The sequence below is a fragment of the Anomalospiza imberbis genome, chromosome 1, assembly GCF_031753505.1.
Source record: "Anomalospiza imberbis isolate Cuckoo-Finch-1a 21T00152 chromosome 1, ASM3175350v1, whole genome shotgun sequence".
Lineage (NCBI taxonomy): Eukaryota > Metazoa > Chordata > Aves > Passeriformes > Viduidae > Anomalospiza > Anomalospiza imberbis.
The window spans coordinates 32,299,335-32,321,095 of NC_089681.1; the positions used below are offsets into that span (position 1 = coordinate 32,299,335).

Consider the following 21,761-nt stretch of genomic DNA (forward strand, 5'->3'; position numbering starts at 1 on the left):
TCAGCTACTAAGAATGCCCAGTTTTCCATCATACTGGTAAGAATTTATAATTAATATCACATTTGAGGAGTCTTCTGTAATAAAACCACAGTTTAATAAGCGAACTTGATTATAGAAGAGATAGAGTGGACCAAAATTCAGTATTGTTTTGCAGAGTATGTTACCTCCCTGTTGATAGCAGTAAGAGAGCAAGGCAGACAGTGTTTTCCAGTAAAGCCCCTACAGTGGTTTAAGAGGTGCAATCCTGAAAGGTGAGGGGCTCTTTCCCAAACAGATGTGACCCCCTGCAACTCTGATAAACTTCCCGAAAAGATGAGGGAAATTTGTACTGCACAGGATGTGCTCAGCACATTGAGGGATTGAGTTAGTAATGTCCCTGATAATTGTGGATACCTCATTGTAGGAGTCAGTTTTTATTTAAATTTTTTTAATAGGAGTATACACATCTGTCTTTATACCCAGCAGCTTTTCTGGCCCACAAGAAGTCCTCTGTGAATTTCTCCAACTGAGCTCAGTGGGATCTCTGTCAGCTGCAAGATTTATGTCATCTTTTTCAGTCCTGAGAACTGTTCCTTAAGCTTTTCACATCTGGATTTAATTGGAAAGACATTAAAAGACATTAAGTGTGCTGGAAAAGCATATTTTAGAGAGGATCTTTATAGACACTTCCATTAAGGGAGCTGATGGTTGTAGGTTAAAATGGGATGAGGATGAGCCATCAACAGTTAGCAAAGACAAAATTATATTACAAACTACTTCAGATGAGAAGTTTGTCTTGTAGCTCTTGGGTCTGACTCTGCTTGCACTTAAATCAACTTCAATTAGGCAAAAAATACCAGCTAATGCAGTGAATGAATGCTCTAAGATCAGAATAAAAAACTTTTTCCTTTTGGACACACTCAAATTTCTAATTACATGCCATATATGCTAAATATAATGCTTTTAGCTGTCAATCTAGATTTGGTACTTTGTTGGACATACATGCACACTTGTAAAATGAGACTTGGAGAATGAAGAGGGGGATTGGTCATTAGGGCTCTGAGGGTGGAAGTATCCTTCTCTGAATGCCAGTGTGGCGGCCACAGGAGTAGAGTTTCACAGAAACAGAGATAGGATACAATTTAGTATGTGAGCTTCATTACAGATGTTGTAATGCAAGAATCTACAGCCCTAAACTCCCCCATTGTTCCAGCTACAATTTGCTCCTTGAAGAAACCAATGGCCAATGCTTTGCACTAAGTGTAATCTATTGCTTTTGTCTTCAAACTGAAGTTTTCTAGTCATGTTTAGATTGACAAGAGCTTAAAATTTAAGGTAATGGACTCAGTATGAGAGAACAAACATTCTTTCATTCTAAAATTGCTAAAACCAAGGAATCTGATATTTAGGAAATTGCTCCCATGTCTAAAGCAAAGTGTATGGTCTTTAGACATAAAAATATGTCAAGTTTAAAGAAAAAAATAGGTAGTTTTGTTAAACATTGTGGGCGGAAAAGTACTCTTTAGAATATTTCAGCAAAAAAAAAAATTGTGAGAGGCTCTCACCAGTCATCTTCTCCTAAAAGGGTGACTTTTCCTCCTCTATAGAAAATGTTTTGCATTGTTGGGAAGATGATAGCTTGATGAGTGATAGTGAAAGGAATGAGGCATTTGAATTAAATGACTATAGTGCAGACTTCAAAATTTTCTATGATTAAATGCCTTTATTCAGAATCTCCCTCTTTCTATCTTGGCCTATGACAAAATGCATGTAAACTAGTAAAACTGATTCTTACTTTTATTGCCTGACCTTGAGCCAGCCCTTTCTGTGCTCATGTTCTCTCTCTATGGTTTCCTTCTCTTTTAAAACAGCATTAATTAAACTACCATTAATTCAACTACCTCTGTTCTTTAGTGATACTTTGTCTTATGAAAAAGAGGATATTTGCAAGGAGAGCCAAAAAGTACCTAAACACTAGAGAGAGTGTTTTACAAGTTAAGTTTACTAAGTGAAAGAGTAACCATGTTGATGCAAGTATTGAGTAATACTTGATAGCTTGAATCTTGTTGTATACTGATTTTGGTGTGGATATTTGGGAATTCATAAAAAACTTCTAATATCTATTTTTTTTGACCACTCTGTATGAGTAATTACCTAAGAAAACCACTTAAATAACAGAATAAATGTTTATAGCTCATTAATTTTGTTAAAATAATTCTAGCTATATCTACATTACTGTGTGGGTCAGGGCTTATTCCCTCATAGAGAATAACACAGTCATTTATGTATTGACACCCATGCAGTGAAGGCAGTGGCAGTGATGTCAAAACCAGGATGGAGCTGTGGAGGTCAGATGAAGGAAGAGGATTGTTTAACACAGCGTATTTTAGAAGTCACTGTAAACTCTTACACAATCAGGAATCTCAGTCAACTTATTTAAAATCAGGAGGTCAAAATCTTCTGCAATATATATAGGGTTAATGGCAGCAGACTTGCAACTCTATTGCAGTGATGTGGAGAAATGCCTATAAATAAATAAATAAATAAATAAATAAACCAAATCATTCTGAGAACACAGCTGACAAGGATATTTTCCAGCCATCAGTGATGAGAGAGTGATTCATGGCCTTTTTTCAATGCTGGTGCAGGATTTTGCCTGAGGATATGCATTCTGCCGTTTTCAGCTTTACATTTGAAGCTGTCTTTCCTAAAATCTCCTATAATTTTTGTCTGCAGCTCCTCAGTCATGCTTGAGTGTTGTCGTAGTTGCATAATTTAAACCTCTACCTACCAATAATTGGCCATCTAAATACTCTCATTTGGAAGTCTCTAATTACTGAAAGCCCCTATATTACTTAAATGTCTACCTCCTTTTGAAAGTTAGTATTTAAGTAGCTTTTGTCTAAGGATATAAAATTAGAAGCAAGATTAATTTAAGATTAATTGGTGTCTAGTAAAATTCTATTGTATATATGTAGTGCAAACACTTGGAAATTTAATTTTAAAATATTTTCTTTCAGGTACATAAATAAGCTGTGATGATGCATGATTCTTTCTTTATTTGTTCTTGGAATTGCAGCAACTGAAGGAAAAATTTGAAGTCTTGAACATAGAAATAAATTTACTTTAAAAGAACTTCCAGAATTCTAGACAAAATCTATAGCAGATACACTGAAAAGGTACTGAAAATATCTGATAGAAGATTTACTTTACTCTTAATTCTGTTTTAACTGTTTAAGATTTATTTTAAGCGCTGGTACTTGGGGCCCAAGTTTCACACCTCACTTCACCGTCAGAGGATGTAGACACAGCTCAGTAGATACTGGCACTGAACTTGAAAGCTCTTTTGAGACGTTCATGAAGAAGCATCAACTTACTGGTTTCCTGCATAAATTGTCATGAAGGCAAATGTCTTGGTAGCACTTGAGTATATTGCCCCTTTCAAGTGGGAATACGAGTGTGGGAGGAGTTTGAGAAGATGCAGATTAAAGAACAGTCCTGTACAGTCTGAGTCCCATACAGATCCTTTAGCAATCCCTTCTTCTCTTATTCCTACCTGCAAATAAGAACACAGCCTAAACTTGGCAACTAGACAAACCTCTCCATGCTGGATTAATCTCTTATGTTCTGTTAAATTAGATGTGTTTGACTTTAGGTATCATTGATTAAATCATCTTCATACAAAAGCATACCCTTTACTAATTTTTAAATAGGTGCTTTTCAGTTTTTCTCTCTTTGTAACTGGAAAGCATTCTATCACCATTCAAACAATCTCACCCCAGATGATTATGCAGCTCTTTCTTGGACTTTAAGAGAATGCTTCACCATTCCTTACTCCTGGAATTATTGCATGGTCACAAGAATGGCAGTCAGATTTCGAGTGTGGTGGTTCACATGGAAAATAAGCCATGCCCAATTGACTCTCTCTACTGTTAAGCAGTCTCTTCAATAAATTAAGTAGATGAATTTAGGTTGAAGATCAAAACCTATGGAAATAAAGTTCCATGTTGAATAGTGTCTTTCACTCCATGCACTTTTCAGCATATTAAAAGGTGTGGAGGAATGAGTACACGTGTCCAATAAAACTAGGTGGAAGAAGGTGACATACATGCTGTTGATAGAAGCTCTGTTTAATATGTTGGAAAAATTGTTCAAGAACAGTTAATCCTTACTTTAGGATTACCCCCAGAAAGCTGGCAAGGTCAGGCTGTACATGGATTGTGTGTCATTTAAATTCTGGCTGCATGAGTTGCCTGGGGGCAGCATTAACTACAGCGTGGGACTTGTTCTAAGCTACATCTGTGAATCATCATTCTTTGTTTGAAAATAGTGGACTCCTCCTATCCTCCAAGCTCCTTCTCTTGACAGGTGCAATCAGTAGCCTTAAGTGAAGTGCCTATCAGGTGACTATACCTTTGTGTAGAGATTAATCAGTTTGGAAAATCCTATTTCCATGTAAACTACACGAGTTAATCAGATTATAACCCTGTGTTTTTCATACATATCATAAACCATATGAGGAAAGAGCTTAAAGTCATTTAATTAAGATTTACACTGTGTGCTGTGAAAAACCTTTCTGAACTTAATATTCAAACACATTTTAACATTGGTTCACATGAAATCTAATCAGCTGGAGAGAACAGCACATTGAAAGGAAAGCAATGAAAACTCCTAACAGGAGTTATTGTTTGCAATATAGTAAATTCATTTACAACAGAAGCTGTGGGGAAAAGGGATTTGTTTGCAATACTTAGTTTTTGTCTAACTTGCATGTAGCCAACCTGACAAATTCAAGAGAATTAAATAGGGATGTTAAGAAGTCAAATTTTAGCTACTTTGTGTGCATGTATGTAAGTCTACACAAAGAAATATATCTTCTCTTTGTGCATTTCTCTATGCATGAAGTATTGAGTGTGGGCAAGTTAAAGCCAGGTGGAAGCTTAGTCAAAAACTTCTTCATCTAGAGAAATTAAAAGCAATCATCAAGAACAATAATTTGAATACATACAAATTTAAATAGTTGCTCAGTTTTGGGGCACTGAACCTTCAAACTCACCTCTGTAGCTGTAATATTGTTGGGGTTTTTTTCAATAGCCTTTAAATGTGAAATTAAAATCCATATATTAAAAATTCATGAAGTGCATCTCATTACTGATGCAGACAGCTTTGCTGCAATGTTATTGCACAGCTGACTTTGCCTTTTGAGGCCTCAGGGAGAGGGAAAGAAACTCACTGATTAGAGGGACATTTTTTCTTTTGATTTAGGAAACAAATAAACATTGATTTGTTGGTAAATACTACCAGTTTTGCTCATGCTTTACTGTTGTCTAGGCTTTTGGCTAGAAACTAAAATCCAGGTCTAGAGTCTGTGATGGTAACCTGGTATGCAAACATGTTCTCAAGTCTAAACTTGAGCAATAGAGACTTGCTGATGCATATGGCATGTGACTACAAGAAACATGACCACAATGAATCATTTGACTCAGCAAACTCGGTCCTGAACTAAGACCCAGCTACTAAAGACAATAAAATCTTATCTTTCATGAACTTCTCTAGACCCTGACAAGTCAGTCTTGCAGTTTCTGCCCATAATTTTATGTCTTCAGAAAACATTGATTAAGGCCAAGCTGAATATGTTTTTTAATTTACTTAGAAAATTGATGTTAGGAGGCATATTGCCAGTGAACTAACAGTATGAAACAGTATCTTTATTAGGATTGTCTCAGACCTCCTCAGTAAAGTCAACTGGAAGAGCCACAGAGAACAACAAACTTTTACAATTTTCAGTTTCAGGTAATAATCTGAAATATAATATAGATTTAAGAGGAAAAACACAAACCACATACTGTGTTAAAACAAACGTGAAAATTTTATCGTGAGGATGTGATCTCAAATGCATATGGGCTGGTGGAGTGCCTGTCTGCTGTTCTTGCTAGAGAATGATCTAATGTTACTAGATTGTCATTATAACACACTTAATCCCCAGAGTGAGAAACAGGAAGAATATTTACAAGTTTCAGTGCTATTTACTAATTGCCAATTGACTTGAGGAAAGCTAAAAAATGACTGGAAACATCCATCCCCATCCTGATACACACACATACTAATAATGGAAATGGCAGCCAAGACAAACAGCTAGCAGCGCAATGCATCCTGTTGGCATCGTATTTTTGGCACTGTTGTAGCTACACAAAAAACAAGTGATACAAGAAATGTGTAAGGACATCTGTTCTGTAACCTATGGGGCTTCACTTACAAAACAGTTGTAAAATCTTCTGGGGGAGAGAAAAATTTCCCTGTATATGTGCAGATGCTGTATTGTAAGAAAAATATCAATGGAAGGAAGTGTTGAGCCTTTGAAAGAGGAAATTGTTCACCAGATTCACTGTCAAATGTTCCATTCTTTCCTTTCCTTTTCATTTAACCTAAGTTATCTGCCATTCATAAGTTATATTTAAGCCAAGTGGTGTAAATCTATTGGGACTAATAGAATTGAATCATGGGTTAAATTACCCTGGTGTCTGCTTGTAACTCTTCTTCACTGCAGATTACTTGAGCTCTGTGTCGCTCTGCTGACTATTCAGGTCACAGCCTCTAAGCTACCAGCTTCCTTCCTGAATCCAGCATCTTCATGTCTGTCTAGGGGCATGATGGGGAGAGAAGAAACATTAAAGGCATCAATTAAGATCCAAAGTATTGTTTACTCACCTGCTTCTCTTAGCTTGCTGATCCTTCCAAATACAAGCAGGCTATGGGAGAAAGAAAAGGTGGAGTTTTCAGTACACTGCAGGGCTCTCTCTACCATTTCTCTACTCCCCTACAGCCACATCCCACAAATGGACCTTTTAAAAAGGAAATAAACTTTCCCAAAACTCAGTTCTTGTTGCAAATGTTGGGATATAAGTAATTAGGCTTCTCCCACAGGTAGCTTATGGACAGTAAGACATGTTTCCATGAAAAAGAAATCAGACCTCCTATTAACCTGGAACCCATTAGGAAACTGGAAGTTTAAGAGGGACTGTGAGGTGTAGGAGGTTGGGAAAACCTGGGGAAGAAAAGCATGGCCCTGACAGCTGCTGAAGTCCTGGATGGGAGCGCATTTAGGAGCTGGAAAAATGCAGACTTCAACAGTGCTCACAAAAACACCTTGATACCTGTAGCCAGCAGATCAAGGATACAGGCACAGACTGCTTCCCTGCCAATTGTTCTCTCTGATATTTGGTTTCACAAATGCAATAGGTCTGAGATTTTATCTTTTATGTCATATTTCAGTATGGGAAAGGCATGGCTTGAAGAAGGGTGAGATGGCGAAATGAGACCGCAGCAAGTTACAAGCATTAGGATTTCAAAATTGTGTTGGTATTAAACATGCTTATCATTGAACACCTTGAATCACATTTTCATTTTATATATTTTCTCTAACTGTTCCATATTTACTTTATTGACAGCTATATGCTCCCATGCTCCCACTGACACCCAATGATCCATATTTATATGCAAAATGTTAATTATTTTAAATTGTAGTACGTTTTCCCTTGCTGTTAAAAGAGGAGAGGGGCTCTCTTGATCTGATCCTATTAAGCTAGTGGCTAATGTTCATCCAGAAAGTTTCAAAATAGTTTTCCTGGAAAACAACCCTGAAAGCTGCTCTGTAATTTATGTGGGATGCCTTGCAAGTAGTCAGTTCTGTGAGTAAAACAGTAGTAAGTAACAGAGCAACTCAGCAATTCTAGAATTTGGATGTTTGTGTTGGTCTAATTAATCTCATGATGATTTCAGGATTTCAGTTACCCCTAATTGAGACCAGACTGTTCTGCAGATCATATGATCAATCTGTGATTTAATCTTGAATGAAACTTTACGTGGCTCTACTTACAAAGTATGATCAGGGCATTTTCATCCAAGTCACTATACAAACAAATAACCTGAACACAAAGTTCTTCCACAATAAGTTTACAATTCACACATCAGACCAGGAAGCTAAGAGTGGGTATGAAAAAGTAAACAAAGTGGGTTGAGAAACATGTGAGGTAGCAGTTTAACTGTGTGGGAGGAGCCGATGTCTCAGCTTCCTTCCCTCCTTGCAGTGCTACCTGGTAATGGGCTTTGGTTCACCATACGTAAGAAGGAAGGAGATTCTGATAGTTTTGCTAATGTGCATCAGGAAAAAAATGGATGTGAGAAGACAGGAGATTCTTGGGTGCTGGTCCCTACCCATTGGATTCTTTCTCACAGTTACTAACCCATGACCAATTAAAGTACAAGGAAGCATAGGAGCCCAAATCACTCCCCTTCCTCACCTGATGAGTTGTGCTTGCATTGTCATGAAAAGGACCTCAGGGAGAGGAGAAGAGAGAAATTGGGATGAAGAAATGTGTCGGGTTACTGGAACAGAAAAGTTAAGAGGAGTGTAGTTGAAAACCCTCGTTGCCACTGGAGGAATTATTTGTGATGAGCAGTGACTTTGCTGTGCAATCAAGATCAAGGATGGAAAGATGGATGGTGGTTATATCTTATAGGAGTAGAGAATGTACATGTGAAACTTGTGAAGGGACACTATGAGGTGCTAGAGAAATAATTTTTATGAAAAATGGAAAGATATCAAAACATCAAGAAAACCAAAAGAAATGAGGAAAGAGAAAATTCTCTCTGGGGAACTCAGTGAGTGCTAAAAGTGAAAGATCCAGTAATGGGATCTCATACAGGGGGCTCAGAACACATGGTAAAGGTGGAGTAGATTGTAGGTAACAGTGACAATTTGAGTTTTACCAAGAGACTTTATAAAATGTTCAAAATGTTCATAGGTGGTTTTTTTTTTTTGTTTTGTTTTTTTTTTTTTCCATCAGGGCACAAACCATAACATTTCTCAGACTAGTAAGATTCTACTTTCATGTGTGATGGGTGGGAGTGCCTTGTACAGCCTTCTGGGGCTTCAGCAGCTAGTCATTACTATAGACAAATATGGGACATGTGGTCTTTTACTTTGGGGCAGCCTGGCAATTTTTGTGCTGTTATTCACCTCACCAAAGTACACATTGTCTAATAATATTTAAGTTGAATAAACATACCTTTCAAGCAAAGGAGTTGTTGAGAGAATCCAGGCAAAGAATTAGTACAAAGGCAAATCTAGTGCTTCATTACAATGGCAGCTCCTGTCCCAGGCAGGGTCCCTGCTCTCTGAGGGAAAGGAAGATAGAGTCACAGATTCTTTCTGTCCCAACAAATAAGAAGAGAGCAGCAATTGTTGCTTCACTTTGAACAGCACCTTAGGGCCTCCAGTCAGTTCCACTGCTTGAGGTGTTGGCTTAGAGCACAATGTGAAAAGTCACCTTTTCTTTTCCCCTGTGATTAGTTCTGAATGCATCTCAGGAGGAAGTGGTTAAAAAGAAAAATCCATTTTGTGGTTCTGCTTTACATTTCACCTTTTCAGTACAACTGACCTCAGCTGTTTTATTGTGTTGGCTCTATCTTCAAAGTTGGCCATGTGGTGTCAGAGAGTTTCATAATCAACCTTTTCTGAATCAATTACAAAAAAGAAATTTTTTTACCAAATCAGAGGGAAGAGAAGAAGGGGCTCAAAGCAGATAAGGCAGAAGTTGGTCAGTGAAGAATGCAATGGAAAATGTTAGATAAAAATGGACTGTTTTTCTATTCCTGATTCTCCCTAATCACCCCATATAGGCTCCCCCTGATTAGCACATTTCACTACCTGTGTGTAAGACATCAAGCTGTAACATTGTTCCAGATCTGACTCTGGAGTGCTGGTAGTGTCCTGCTGACCGCCTTCCCACTTCTCACACCTTCTGCAACCATTTGCAACTCAAAAGTTTGTCCATAGGATCTCTGGAAAGTGTGGGCTCTAGGAAAGCATGTGGGGAAGCTGGAGACACTTTACAGCCAGAAAGCCAAGAATCCTAAAAGTATGTCCTATTCTTTACATAAGTGATGAAGCTTGCATAGACACAAATGGGAGTCACTGATATGCCCAGGAAGAAGATCTCCTCAATCCATGCACAAGCACAGCTGTTTATCATGGAGCTGTGCTGCACCCACTCTCTTAGCTCTGTAGGCTAGATGGCTTCAATACACAGGAAATTAATGGAATCTAGAATATCAAAAGACACACCTTCCTTCATTTGGTGATAATATTATTGTGCCAGTGGGTTTTTTGACAACTCATTTTTTTCTTTAGGCAGCGTTAAGTGCCTTGAAACAGTTTTCAGAACAAGGACTGGATCCAGTGGAAGGAGCTATGAAAGTTGAGAACGGATCACATGAAAAGTAAGTACCATTTAAATCCTCTGCATTTTAATGCCTGTGTGGCATGGTAGATAAGAAATGTTAATTAAGAGCTTAGTTGCCCTTTTAAGCCTATGCAAAACTATTTCCTCTGGAATTTACATACAGTTTGTGACAATTTGAGAGGATAAACATGATTTCAGGTTTAGTGTTACTGATGTTTACTAATTAGCCATGAGATAGTCAGTCCTGTGGAAATGCTAAAGAAAAGGATTTTCTTTCCATTGTATGGATTCTGTGTAAGTAGCATAACATGATTTTTGTCAAATGTGTATCATGTGTAGCACATGATATTGCCTGTAAATAAGCATAGCTATCTGCCAATAAGTCTTCATGATTGCAAGCTGAATTTTACCTCAGAGAATTTAAAAGTTGAAATTTCTTTCAGGTCTTAAAAAAACTCTGATATGGAATTTAGCTTTAAGTAGTAGACAATAGAACAGCATTTCACACTGGATTTTCAATTATTTAAGAAAGTGGGATTGTCCATCCAGTAAAGATTTTTCTTCCAGCTGCTAGTCTGTTTACGTAAGAAAGTAGTCTTGTGTTACTAAATAAATTAGGAAGTAATAGAATAAAAGAAGTAAGACTAAAAGTGGCATTTGGAATTTTCAGTAGATATATTGTGGCTATTTATAAACTAACTTAATCAGAAACATTTTTCCATATGATCTCATCAGCATAGTATTTGAACATAAATATTGTTGTTTCACTTTAAAATGTTACCTTCCACAGTGACCTTTGAATCTCAAGTGCCATCTGGTAATAAACATGTCTTAAAGATGTGCAACCCTGGACCTTACCACTCTTGTTAATGTATTAATCTTTCAGACAAGTCAAGCATCTGGGAGAGAAAGCAGACAATAAACAGACGAACTCAGGCACCATTGCTCAGGACTGCAAGGATTCAAAGGCTGTCGTCTAGGAGCTTCCCAGCACCCACGGCTGCCACTGCATCCTTATAAACCTGTCAACACGCAATAGGGTGTATGTGTACAAGGAAATGAATGACTAATACCATTATTTGAGTCTTATGTGAAGACAACACTATTCTAACACAAGAGATAGTATACATGGTACTGTTTATTCAACTGTGGAAGAAAATAAAATTGAACATTTCCCTTAGAACTTGAGATCAGAGCATAACTCAATTGCCCAGAGGCAGAAGAAGTCTGATCGTGTTACTGGAGGTTAAAATAACAATGAATTAACAAAAAGTGTTGGGAAAAAAAAAAAAAAAAGAAAAACTTTACAATTGATTAATATTGAGGAAAACAATTCAGCATTGGTTCAGTTATACAATTTTTGTAGTGTAGTTTTAAGTTCAGCTTACTGTTTTTTAAATAATGCTTGAATATTTTAAAATTAACCAATGACAGTGCTGTGAGAATTGTAGTTGTTGTCTTCATATATAGTCATACAGCTTATCTTTTTATGCAGACATTATGCATTCTTCATTCTATATGAATATGTATGACTTTAAGATGCACTACTCAGAGTTGTATGCAAACAGAAGTTTAAATCTTGACAAGTATTTGCTTAACATGAACAGATGTTAGTTATGATCATTTTCGATATACTCCAGGAAAAAAGCAAATATGGTATTTGATTTTCCTTGCCATAATCGATTAAAGAGGCGTCTTGCCTCCAAGCAACATTGTCCCCTTCAATTCTGCTCTCTGTTTTGTGAAGCACATCTACACCCCATTCTGTGTGTTGTATCAACCCACCGTTTGCATCAACTGAGTGTTTTTAATCTCTGCATTCGGACCAAGAGCAAAAGGGAGGACTGCAACGTTATCAAGCCAAGGGTGGAAACTGTTGATGTAAAGATCATTCTTTTGTGAAAGGAGTGGCAGAGGAGATAAGACCTGTGGCTGGTCTGTACCAGCATATTTCTTTTAAGTGTGTGGCCAAATGCAGTAAAACCACATCAGTTCATGTGTACAATGACAGTGTCTTCTCTTTCTTTATCACTCACAGTTAGACAACTAATAGAAAAAAAGGAAAGGAAAACAATTAAAAGCTAACAAATGACTGGCTACCACACCAGAGCCAGGTTTCAACCAAGCTGTCCCCGGGCCACCACTTTTTACAAACTTACTGTGTTAGACCAGACATGCTGGTATTTAGGTCACTTACCTACCCAAAATACAGATTATTTGATTTAATGCAATAGATAAAGTTTAACTGCATAACAGCCATGACAACATTGCACAAGATTGTAGAAGCACCAAAACCAGAGATCACAACTCAGTGACTCATGCAGAAAAGCAGAGGAGCAGCAACGTGAGGAAATGGTGCAAGGTACAGTGGCATTGATTCACCTCTGGGACAGGCTTTCAGAGGAACACGCATCTTGCTCTCCCAGAACCAGTGCTTGGAGTCCTTTTTTTCTACTTCTTGTTTCTCATGGGTATGATTCACTCTCAAACCTGGCAGATAAGGAGCCTTTGTTCTAAAAGTTTGAAGTTTTCTAGGGTCTGGTTCCATAAAAGAGTCAGGAACAAGCTGAGCCTTTCAGTTCCCACAGATTCCAAGGGGCGTTTGGCACCTGCAGACTCAAGTTATTCAGGCAGCAGCATACAAAAATAATTAGTTCTTACATACCACCTTTCTCAGGGATATGTTACCTGCCTAATTGGCAACTGGAGCAGAAATTCTGCTCCTCCAGCTCATCAGACAGCTCAGAGAGCTCAGAAAAAGCCTCAGTCTGTGCTTTAGCTGTACCTGCTAGTGTGCAGGATACAAATGGCATTACTGTCCCCTCTCATGTAGAACAAGAACAAAAGAGGCAAATCCATTCCTCTGTCCTAAGGGTGAGATGCTGTGATTACTGGAGAGAATGTGACAAGGAGACTGGCAGTATGGTCTCCCTGGCATCAACAGAACCTCTGTGGTGTGCTCCCTGTCCCAGTAAATTTTAGATTAGTTGCTTTGTTGCAGGTGGGCTCTGCATTGAGCACCAGACTTGCTCCAGTGCATGTGGAGCGCAGCAAAGTGATGTTCACCTCACTCTCAATGATCAAATTGCAACCAAATGTGTGCAACCAGTTGTCTAGGCCCAAGAGAGCTCATTCAGCCTCTCCAATCAAGGCAACAGTGGAGAAAGAGTATCTCTGTGAAACTCTTATTCTGATTCTCTTGCTTGTCAGAACTATGCTTGATTCTGATTCTGACACAAAACAAGGCAACTGACTGAGTTGGGGGACTCACTCCCTTTTCTCAAAACTGTAGAAACATGGAGCAGACTGGGAGAGGAGGGACATATAGTAGCAGAAGTTCTAACAATTTTCCAAAAGCAGGGCTGACTAATGGTTGTTATCACAAGTTAGAAAGTCTGCAGCCTTATGTCAAGTGCACACAGATGGCTGTTTCAAAGCACCTCCCAAACCACAGGTTAAAAGCTGCATCACAGAGGCCCCTGTGAAGGCTGATAGAGCTTTTCCTGGAATAATCTGAAGAAAGAGTTCCTGCTCCCTACAGGTACCAACAGCATTACAAAGACCTCTGTATGGAGCTCTTCAAGATACTGCACCTGAACACCACAGTGTCATTTTGGTTCATTAAGACATTCCAAGGTTCCTGTGTCAGTTAAGAGATTTCAGCCTGTTCTACCTGCAGCATTTATTTTCTTAAAAAATATCCTGCAGTATTCACACACATATACAGAAATACACTTTAGTTTGGCATTATCACTAGCAACCTCCCAAGACCCTGAGCAAAATTCTTGCATCAGTGATATTGCAGCAGCCACTGCAATTGGACTTATCTCCAATCTTTAGTCTGGTTGGTTCACAGCTGTTCCTCTTAGTTCCTGAGCTGTCAGTATTTGAATTAAGAATTAAGTCTGATAATCTAAAAACTACCATATTTTTGTCGACTAATCTCTTTTTTTTTTTTTTTTTTTTTTGCTTTCTAAAACAAGTACACGTGGAACTGAACAGATTTTATATTTAGTTTTGTTTAAAAAGTAAATGATGATGGACACTGAAAGAATATCAATATGTTTGAATGTTACTATTAGTTCTAAAAGGGTTGTTTGTTTTTCTGACAGCAGCTGATATTTTTTATTATATTTTTATTTTTAGATTATATGTTCTATAAGGTATAGATTTTGTCCAACTTCTGTTTGCAAAGCACCAAGTACTGTTTAGTTCCCTGCTGTGCACACATACCACACATCTCATCCTATGTCTCAAAGCACTTTCAAAGATGAGCAAATGCCATGTTTTACAGAAGTGGATCTAAGGTGCAAGCTGGTCTTTAGGAATAAGACAGGAAAAAGGAATAAAGCCTAGGATAGCCAGTTTGCCTATCTAGCAGACTACAGTGTTCTCAACACTTATTTTAAGGGCTCAGAACACAAAGTATCATCAGTTTTGAACCAATAGAACTCATTAATCAGCAGGAATTATGCTAAAGATAAAACAGGTCACTTAGGTATCCTCTCAAAAATCTTTTCAATGTCTTCTGGGGGTCAGCAAACTAAGAACCTGCACAGGAAAAGGCTCATCACTGACAGAATGAGGTATCTGATATGGCTCAAAGGATGGGAATACACATGGATAATCTTGTATCTGAGTTATCATCTTCAGTGGAACACTGCCCTGTCGACAGCTCAGCACACTCTGGCAGTTTCTGTTCTCATGCTGACACATGTAGCACTGGTCTCCAAAGGGACAGACGTGCTGCTTCTGACAAATACAAAACACAGCAGCACTGGGGCTGTAGAGCGGCGGAGCAGGGTGCAGATTTCTGTTCCCTGCCATCCCAGCATTCCCCTTCCATTCCCAGTGGAATTTAATTTACCTTTCAGCTAGAGTCCTCATTGAATTCAAGAGATAATTAAACTGGCATTTAATTTCCTCTGATGGAAGTTATAGGATTTAAAATATTTAGTACTTATCAGTAGCATTTTTAATGGGCCTTTGGATGAGAGTAGAGAGGAACCTTAGGAGTATGGGAGTAGCTGGGATGAATGACTGCAGGAATATGGAATCTCCTCCTCCTTGGCCTGAAGTGACAATGAAATCTAATCCTTCCTAAAGTGTATGCAAAGCCCTTGATCTCTCTGACAGTGCTTTACTACATGCATTTTATTGGTGGGTGGCTGCTTGTTATTGCTCTCATCTTTCTGGCCTGCTCTAATTCCCCATGAAACAGCAGAAGATTTCCCATTTCCTGCAGTGAGAGTTGAGCAAAAATTTTAAATTGGATTTGTTTTCCAGTTAATAGGCAGAGGGCTGGGTTTTTGTTTGTTTGTTTTGAAACACTAAGTAAAAAAATATGCTTGGTAAAATCTTATATCCTCTCCCAGTCAAATCCAGCATACCCCACTCTCAGTTGCATCCTATAAACAGGTATTTTTTATTTTCTTTGCTCAAATAAGAATGGCCTTTGCAACTCCCGAGAAAACTGAGCAGAGGGTGGGAGGTGATTTTTAATGGTAATAAAGACAGGGACTCTGTCAGAGCCCTGAATACAGCATGGAATGATGATTTTGTGTGCCTTGGGGGGATATGGTTCCGTGACCAGTGAGAATGGATAATGGCAATCTTCCATCAGCCTTCTGGCTTAAACATGGCAAGTTACCTGCCCCGGGCAATAGTGTATATTTGGCATAGCTCCCCAGGGACACCTCCAGAAGAGCTGCAAAGAAAGAAGCATGTCCTGAGTTTGCTCTGCCTTTCCCTCCTCCTGCCTGGCTGAGGATCCCCAAGCCGAAGGCGTGAGGAACTGTCAAGAAGAGGCACAGGGAAACGCTGCTTCCCCTCCGGGTATTTACCTCTGCTGCAGTCCCTTGCTGTTTGTGACTGCATTCCTGAGGCGTGCTATGAGCTGAGCAAGTGCGTACACCGGTGGATGAGATGTGTATGAAGTGTTCTGGTGGTATGATTTCTGTTATTCCACATGAGCAGCACTGACTTTTGCTTTTGATCGTACAGCTTGTTATTTGCTTTATGCAGTTAGTCATGGTTGGCTGTGCACTTTTGTGTTTGGTGTTTTAACTCCATAGCACTTCAGTACAAAGGAAATACAAAAACAACAATGAAAATGTTTCTAATATGTTCTTAATTAAGTAGACCTCAATAACTGATTTATGAGAAGAAGGAAAGCTAAACAAAGTGGTTGCTAACATAAAAATATAACTTATTTAAGGCCCAAATTTTCCTTTATTTATGATAATCAGGATCTAGGAGACCCTGAATACCTATGAAGTTTTATCCAACAACACACAGTAAATGAGAAGAAAATTACCCTTGATAAAACAGTTTATGCTTCTCACTACAATATATTAAATATATATTTGTGCATCAAAACAGATAATTTAAACCTGCTTATGTACTTTTTGTTTGTGATTATATGTGCAGCATAGTTTTCCTTTTTCCTAAACCACTGGTAATTGTTAAAAATATTTAAGGACAATAATAGTAAAGTCAATGTTATCTAATTTCCTATTTTTAAATGGTCTGTTTCAACCCTCCACCCCACCCCAAATTAACTGTATTTTAACTGGCTGGAAATAGATGAGAATTTTTAAAATTTACTTAGGTTTAAAGATAGGAGGTCTTCATATGTAGTTCAAAACAAAGAAGACATGTTTAAATAGGATACAGAAAAAAAAACCAAAATGTAACATCTGTCTGTGGTAACCCAATTACTTCAACTGAACTTTCTTGCCTTCTATTTTTATAAAACGACAATTTATTGCAAACCAAACTTGACCTCCTCCTATATGGAGACAAAACATAAAGTCAAAAAGATGCAGAACTTTTTTCTTGTCAAGGAAGAAGTTCCCATCCAGTGCAGCACAGCAGGTATACTTTAACCATGTGAATGAAAGTTCAACCCCACTGATAGTTTGTAAAATTGGGAACTGTTTACGAGATGCACTAGAAATACTGTAGTTAAATATCTGGCAAGCAGTGACCACAGCTCCCATGTACAATACATGGTAGGAGTAAACAATTAAATGAGCACAGAAATGCAATAGTTCCTTGCAAAAGAAAAGTCACCCAGCCCATGGCTGGGCAGTCAATTTATGCAGCTCACTTCGATATAAATACTCTTATTATTGTGAAATACTTGTTGCATGTGATCAACACAGCACTGAGAAATATGTTGCTACTATTTCAATGTTTCTTCTAACTCACAGACAAAACAATCCAGGGCCAGAATGTTAATAGCACTGACTTAGTTAAAATATACCAGAAAGGATGAGGTTTTTCTGATGTCTTCTGAAAATGTGATCCCAACTGGTCGCAATTATATCTTGAATATCACCTTTGGAGTCATTTGGAAACTGCTTTTGAAATACCAGCAGATCTATCAATCTGTTGTGAATACTTACAAAAGTAAGGTGCTTGTTAAGGAGGAAGGACACTGTCAAGGCCTTCACAAACTTAGATACAAAATTTTGCTGCATATTTTGCAGGCACTCAAAGGATAAGTGCGAGGCTTCTGTGCCTTGAGGATTTGTCTCTTCCCTTAGCATCAGTTGTACTCCTAACTGCCGTGTTTGCACAACAGCTGAAGAAAAGGTTTCCACACATATTTCAAAAATATTGTGAAAACATTTTTATGAACAAGAATTTGTGAGAAATTAGAGACTTAATAGGTTTCAGTTTTTTTTTTTTTTTTTGCTATTTTCTTTTAAATTTTGGTTAACAAAAAACCCCTTGTTTCTACAAACAGAAGTCCTTCTTATTTTTTTTCAGATGAAGAATTAAGACAAAATGGCAGTTTTGCACGATCTGTAGAAAGGGACCAGTACTGACTTTTTAAAATGGACCTAAACTTTTCTTATATATATATATATATATATATATATATAAAATATATAAATAATCATTATACATAAACACTTTACTTAAATATTATGTATACACTTGTGTGTTTCTGTGTGTGTGAATGGATTCAAACTACACACATTTGTGCATGTATCTATGTACACGTGAATATATGTACACAAATGATCTGTCTGCCAAACTGGAAACAGAAGCACCTATAATCTAAATACACAAATGTTTAAGTGCCAAACTAGGTCACCTAACTTGGTGACAACTAAGTATAGAAAAATCTCTTTTTCCCAGATCTAACACAAAACATCTTAAAGTGCACAGACAGACGACTTCTCAAAGCAGAGGATTGCCCATGTAAATCTCCATTTCTGGGCATGTTCAGAAGCATTTTGATCTTAGCCACGTGAACTATTTCCTCCTCCAGTCACTTTGGGAGTCTGATGCTCCCTTCCTCCCAGGGAATCCCAGGGATTTTTACTGCTTTGGGCAAGATACAACATACTGGTGAAGGAGAAACTCTTGCCAACAAAAATCTGCATTTTACTCAGTAGCTAAGACTGGAGACTAACTTATTCCTCTGCATCTTGCTTCAGGAATGCCCTGGTCTATCAGGCTGTAGTGTCTGCTGAAACAGGGCGTCATACACCTCTCCAGCTCATCCTCCTCACTTTGAACAGATCTACTCTACATTTACTAAATTAGTGAGACAGGAATATTATTCCTATTACCTGGTGCTTAGAGTACTTGCCAGCTAAGATATAAAAAGTCTACAGTTCCAAGTTATTTCCTTAAAATAGTGAAATATCAGTATCAGCTGATGATGAGGCAGTCACTCGTGTTCACTTTTGTACTTTCTGAACCACTGAATATGAAATTGTTCTGTAAAAAATGGAATGTTTTCCATGAAGATGAAACATAGCCCAGTGACTTCCATGTTTTGGTGGCTAAAGCATTCTTTGAAGGTGTAAAGTTATATTGTACCTGCTATTAAGAGACATTGCCAATGCAGCAAAAATTCATAGTAATCTTACCCTGTGCAGTTCTTTACAGTTCAGTCTGGTTTGCAAAAGCACGTGGAAATCAGAGCAGCTGAATGTGAGGCAAGTGTATCACCCTCCCCACAAGGAAATGTCTTCATCCTGAGGAGGAAACTACCTTCCTTCATGACTACTGCACTTGAGTGGTAAACTTCTCTCTGAGCAACAGATGATGTAAGCCTGAGAAATGTATGACCATGACATAGAGCCTTTACAGAAAGGCTCATTTCCATGGATTCACTCAGGATTCACTATGTTCCAGCAAAGAACTTCAGTTTGTTTTCCTTCTTAATCATATTAATAAAGGGAGTATTTCTCTTTTCTCCTCAATCCAGAAGTTGTGTTGTAACATCACAAAGAGCTTCAAACTTCTGTGGCCTCTCAGCTCTGTTTTTACTTCTATATTTGCTTTTCCTGGTTTAATCTTTTATTTTTGTTTGATAATTTGGATCTATTCAAATTCATTCCATCATATTGCGGAGAGAAAAATGTTCAACAAAATTTGAGAACAAAAGGGGTGAGTCCATTGGAAATAAAATTAGCAGCTTCTTTTATTGCTTAAGGCCTTCACCAAGGAATAATTTGTGCAATTGCTGAAAGCCAAAGAAATCTTAAAACAAAAAAAGTCAATAGTTTGATAAAATCCAGACCTCCTGTGTTGTGCAATTAAAGGTTAGACAGGGTGATCAGAACTTTAATTTACCTTTGGGAGATATTAATCAGATTTTGGATTAACTTAAAATATGTTTCCTGTGCATTTCTTGCCAGGTGAAGGTCCTTCAATGCTTCCTGTCATGAAGAGGAAGAGATAACACTTTCTCAAAGTGCGGGGAACACCACAAACCCAGATATGATATCAGGAGGCTTTCTGTAAACTCCATAATTCTGTGATTTTCCTTCTAGCAGCCAGGAAAGCCAGGGATACAAATTCCCATATGTGCTAGTTCAGTGTGAGTTCTGTTATTATTAATTATTTATACAGCACCGTGCGTGTGCAGGCCTCTTTATAGACAGAAGGAAATATCCCCCAAGAGCTTGCAAACCGAACGGCCCAGTGGTACAAACACTTCTTTAGCTTTCCTAGGACGTACTACCTGGAATAATCCACTGATGTCAGTGGGCTACTTAGGTGCTGGTAAGTGCTCTGCTGGGTAGGAAGTGTTTGCAGGATTAGGCTGTAGTTAAACCATGAAGTGATGATGGGTGATGAGGGAAGGGAGGGCAAGCATTCCAGCAACAAGATCATGCTGTTGCTTTAGTTGTAATGAAGGTGTCAAGGGGCCGGGGCATTTTTAATGCGTTATGTTATTTGTGATCCCGTTGCCGAGAAGGAAAAGCTCAGCTTTATAGGCCACACGGAAGAAATGAGCTGCTCGTTTCTTCCTCATGAGAGGAAGAAGACTGGCTTCGAGCAGAGGGAGAGACAGAGCCTGCTACATGAGGAAGAAGACTCCAGAGGAAAGGAGGGAAGCACAAGAAGAGATGCTGACCATACCCTCCGAGAATCTCCAATCTCTGCTGCAGCTAACATGCGTCCACTACATCCTTGACAACTTTTATTTTTTCTTTAATTGTGGGCATTTTCAGAAGTTTCCCAGTACATTTCCAGCTCTTGGCAAGTCCCAGGCACATCCGTGACATTTAGCTGATAGCCTCCTTAGTGAAGGGAAGGGTGCCAATGAATCCTTGTGCAACTGTTTATGCTACAAACCAAAGTATACAACTGCCAGTTTCACTCTTATAACACAGAGAGCATTTTTCCTCCTTAATTGAAAGTGTGGAACATAACAAAGCCTTTAAATACCGAGAAAACAACCAGCTGAAACAAGTAGTAAGAAAGACATCAAGGTCGACAGGCAGTAGGCCCTCTGCCCAGTGAGACAGGCAGACAGGGCATGCTCTGCTATTAAAAGGAGCCTACAGACTTTGGGAAGAATATGGGATATGGGGGTCAGGGAAGGGATTGCTCTAGGACTTCAAGGTATTTCAGATAAATATTGAAGGGATGCTGCCTTCCAAGTGAAAGCACAGGTCGGGATGTGGCTCCAGAGAAAGCCAGCAGTAGCAGAGAAGGCTGAGTTGCTGGGCGGGTCTCAGTGGAAATCTTTCCTGGAAGGCTTTTTCAGGTGAAGACTTTGCACAGAGATATGAGATTGTTGCTCTTCAGGCACAAGCCTGCAGCAGAAACAGGTTGAACATCAAAACCTCCACCCCACCAAGAGTTTTAGGGAGAGACCAAGTGGCTGGGGAAAAACCCTGCATTTCTGAGGGGTAGTGTAGGAACCTGTAAATTCACTACAGGTTGGCTTTCCTAACAGCTCCAAGAGTTAAAATCTGGGAGAAAAAAATATTTATTATGAAACTAACAAAATAATAGGAATTAACAGGGAAATTCAAACAGCAGATTAGCTTTCAGTCTCTTTCTGCAGCATGAATATTTTGAATTTTCTGCATTTTGTGGGAACCAAATGGGTGTCACAATGGTTAAATGAACTGAGAGACACCTCGCCCCTACACTTGGAGGGTGAGGATGGCACTTGCACAGAAACAGACGTCACCAACCCTCACTTTTCTGAATCCCCACCCCCCCACCTTAATCCCTGTGTGATTTGTGAGACTCTTCTCTTTCCTGAGTTAGTCT

At 38.5% G+C, this 21,761-nt stretch overlaps 1 protein-coding gene across 7 annotated transcripts in view; it reads left to right on the plus strand.

The window, feature by feature from the left end:
* Positions 1–12,228, plus strand: part of STAU2 (staufen double-stranded RNA binding protein 2) — a 170,003-nt gene extending 157,775 nt beyond the window's left edge. For all 7 annotated transcript variants that reach the window (XM_068186589.1, XM_068186632.1, XM_068186610.1 and 4 more), the window contains 2 exons: positions 10,172–10,260; positions 11,110–12,228. In XM_068186589.1, the coding sequence (XP_068042690.1) occupies positions 10,172–10,260; positions 11,110–11,203 (183 nt within the window). In that variant the 3' untranslated portion in view covers positions 11,204–12,228. The remainder of the gene's footprint in view (positions 1–10,171; positions 10,261–11,109) is intronic.
* The last annotated feature ends 9,533 nt before the right edge of the window (positions 12,229–21,761 follow it).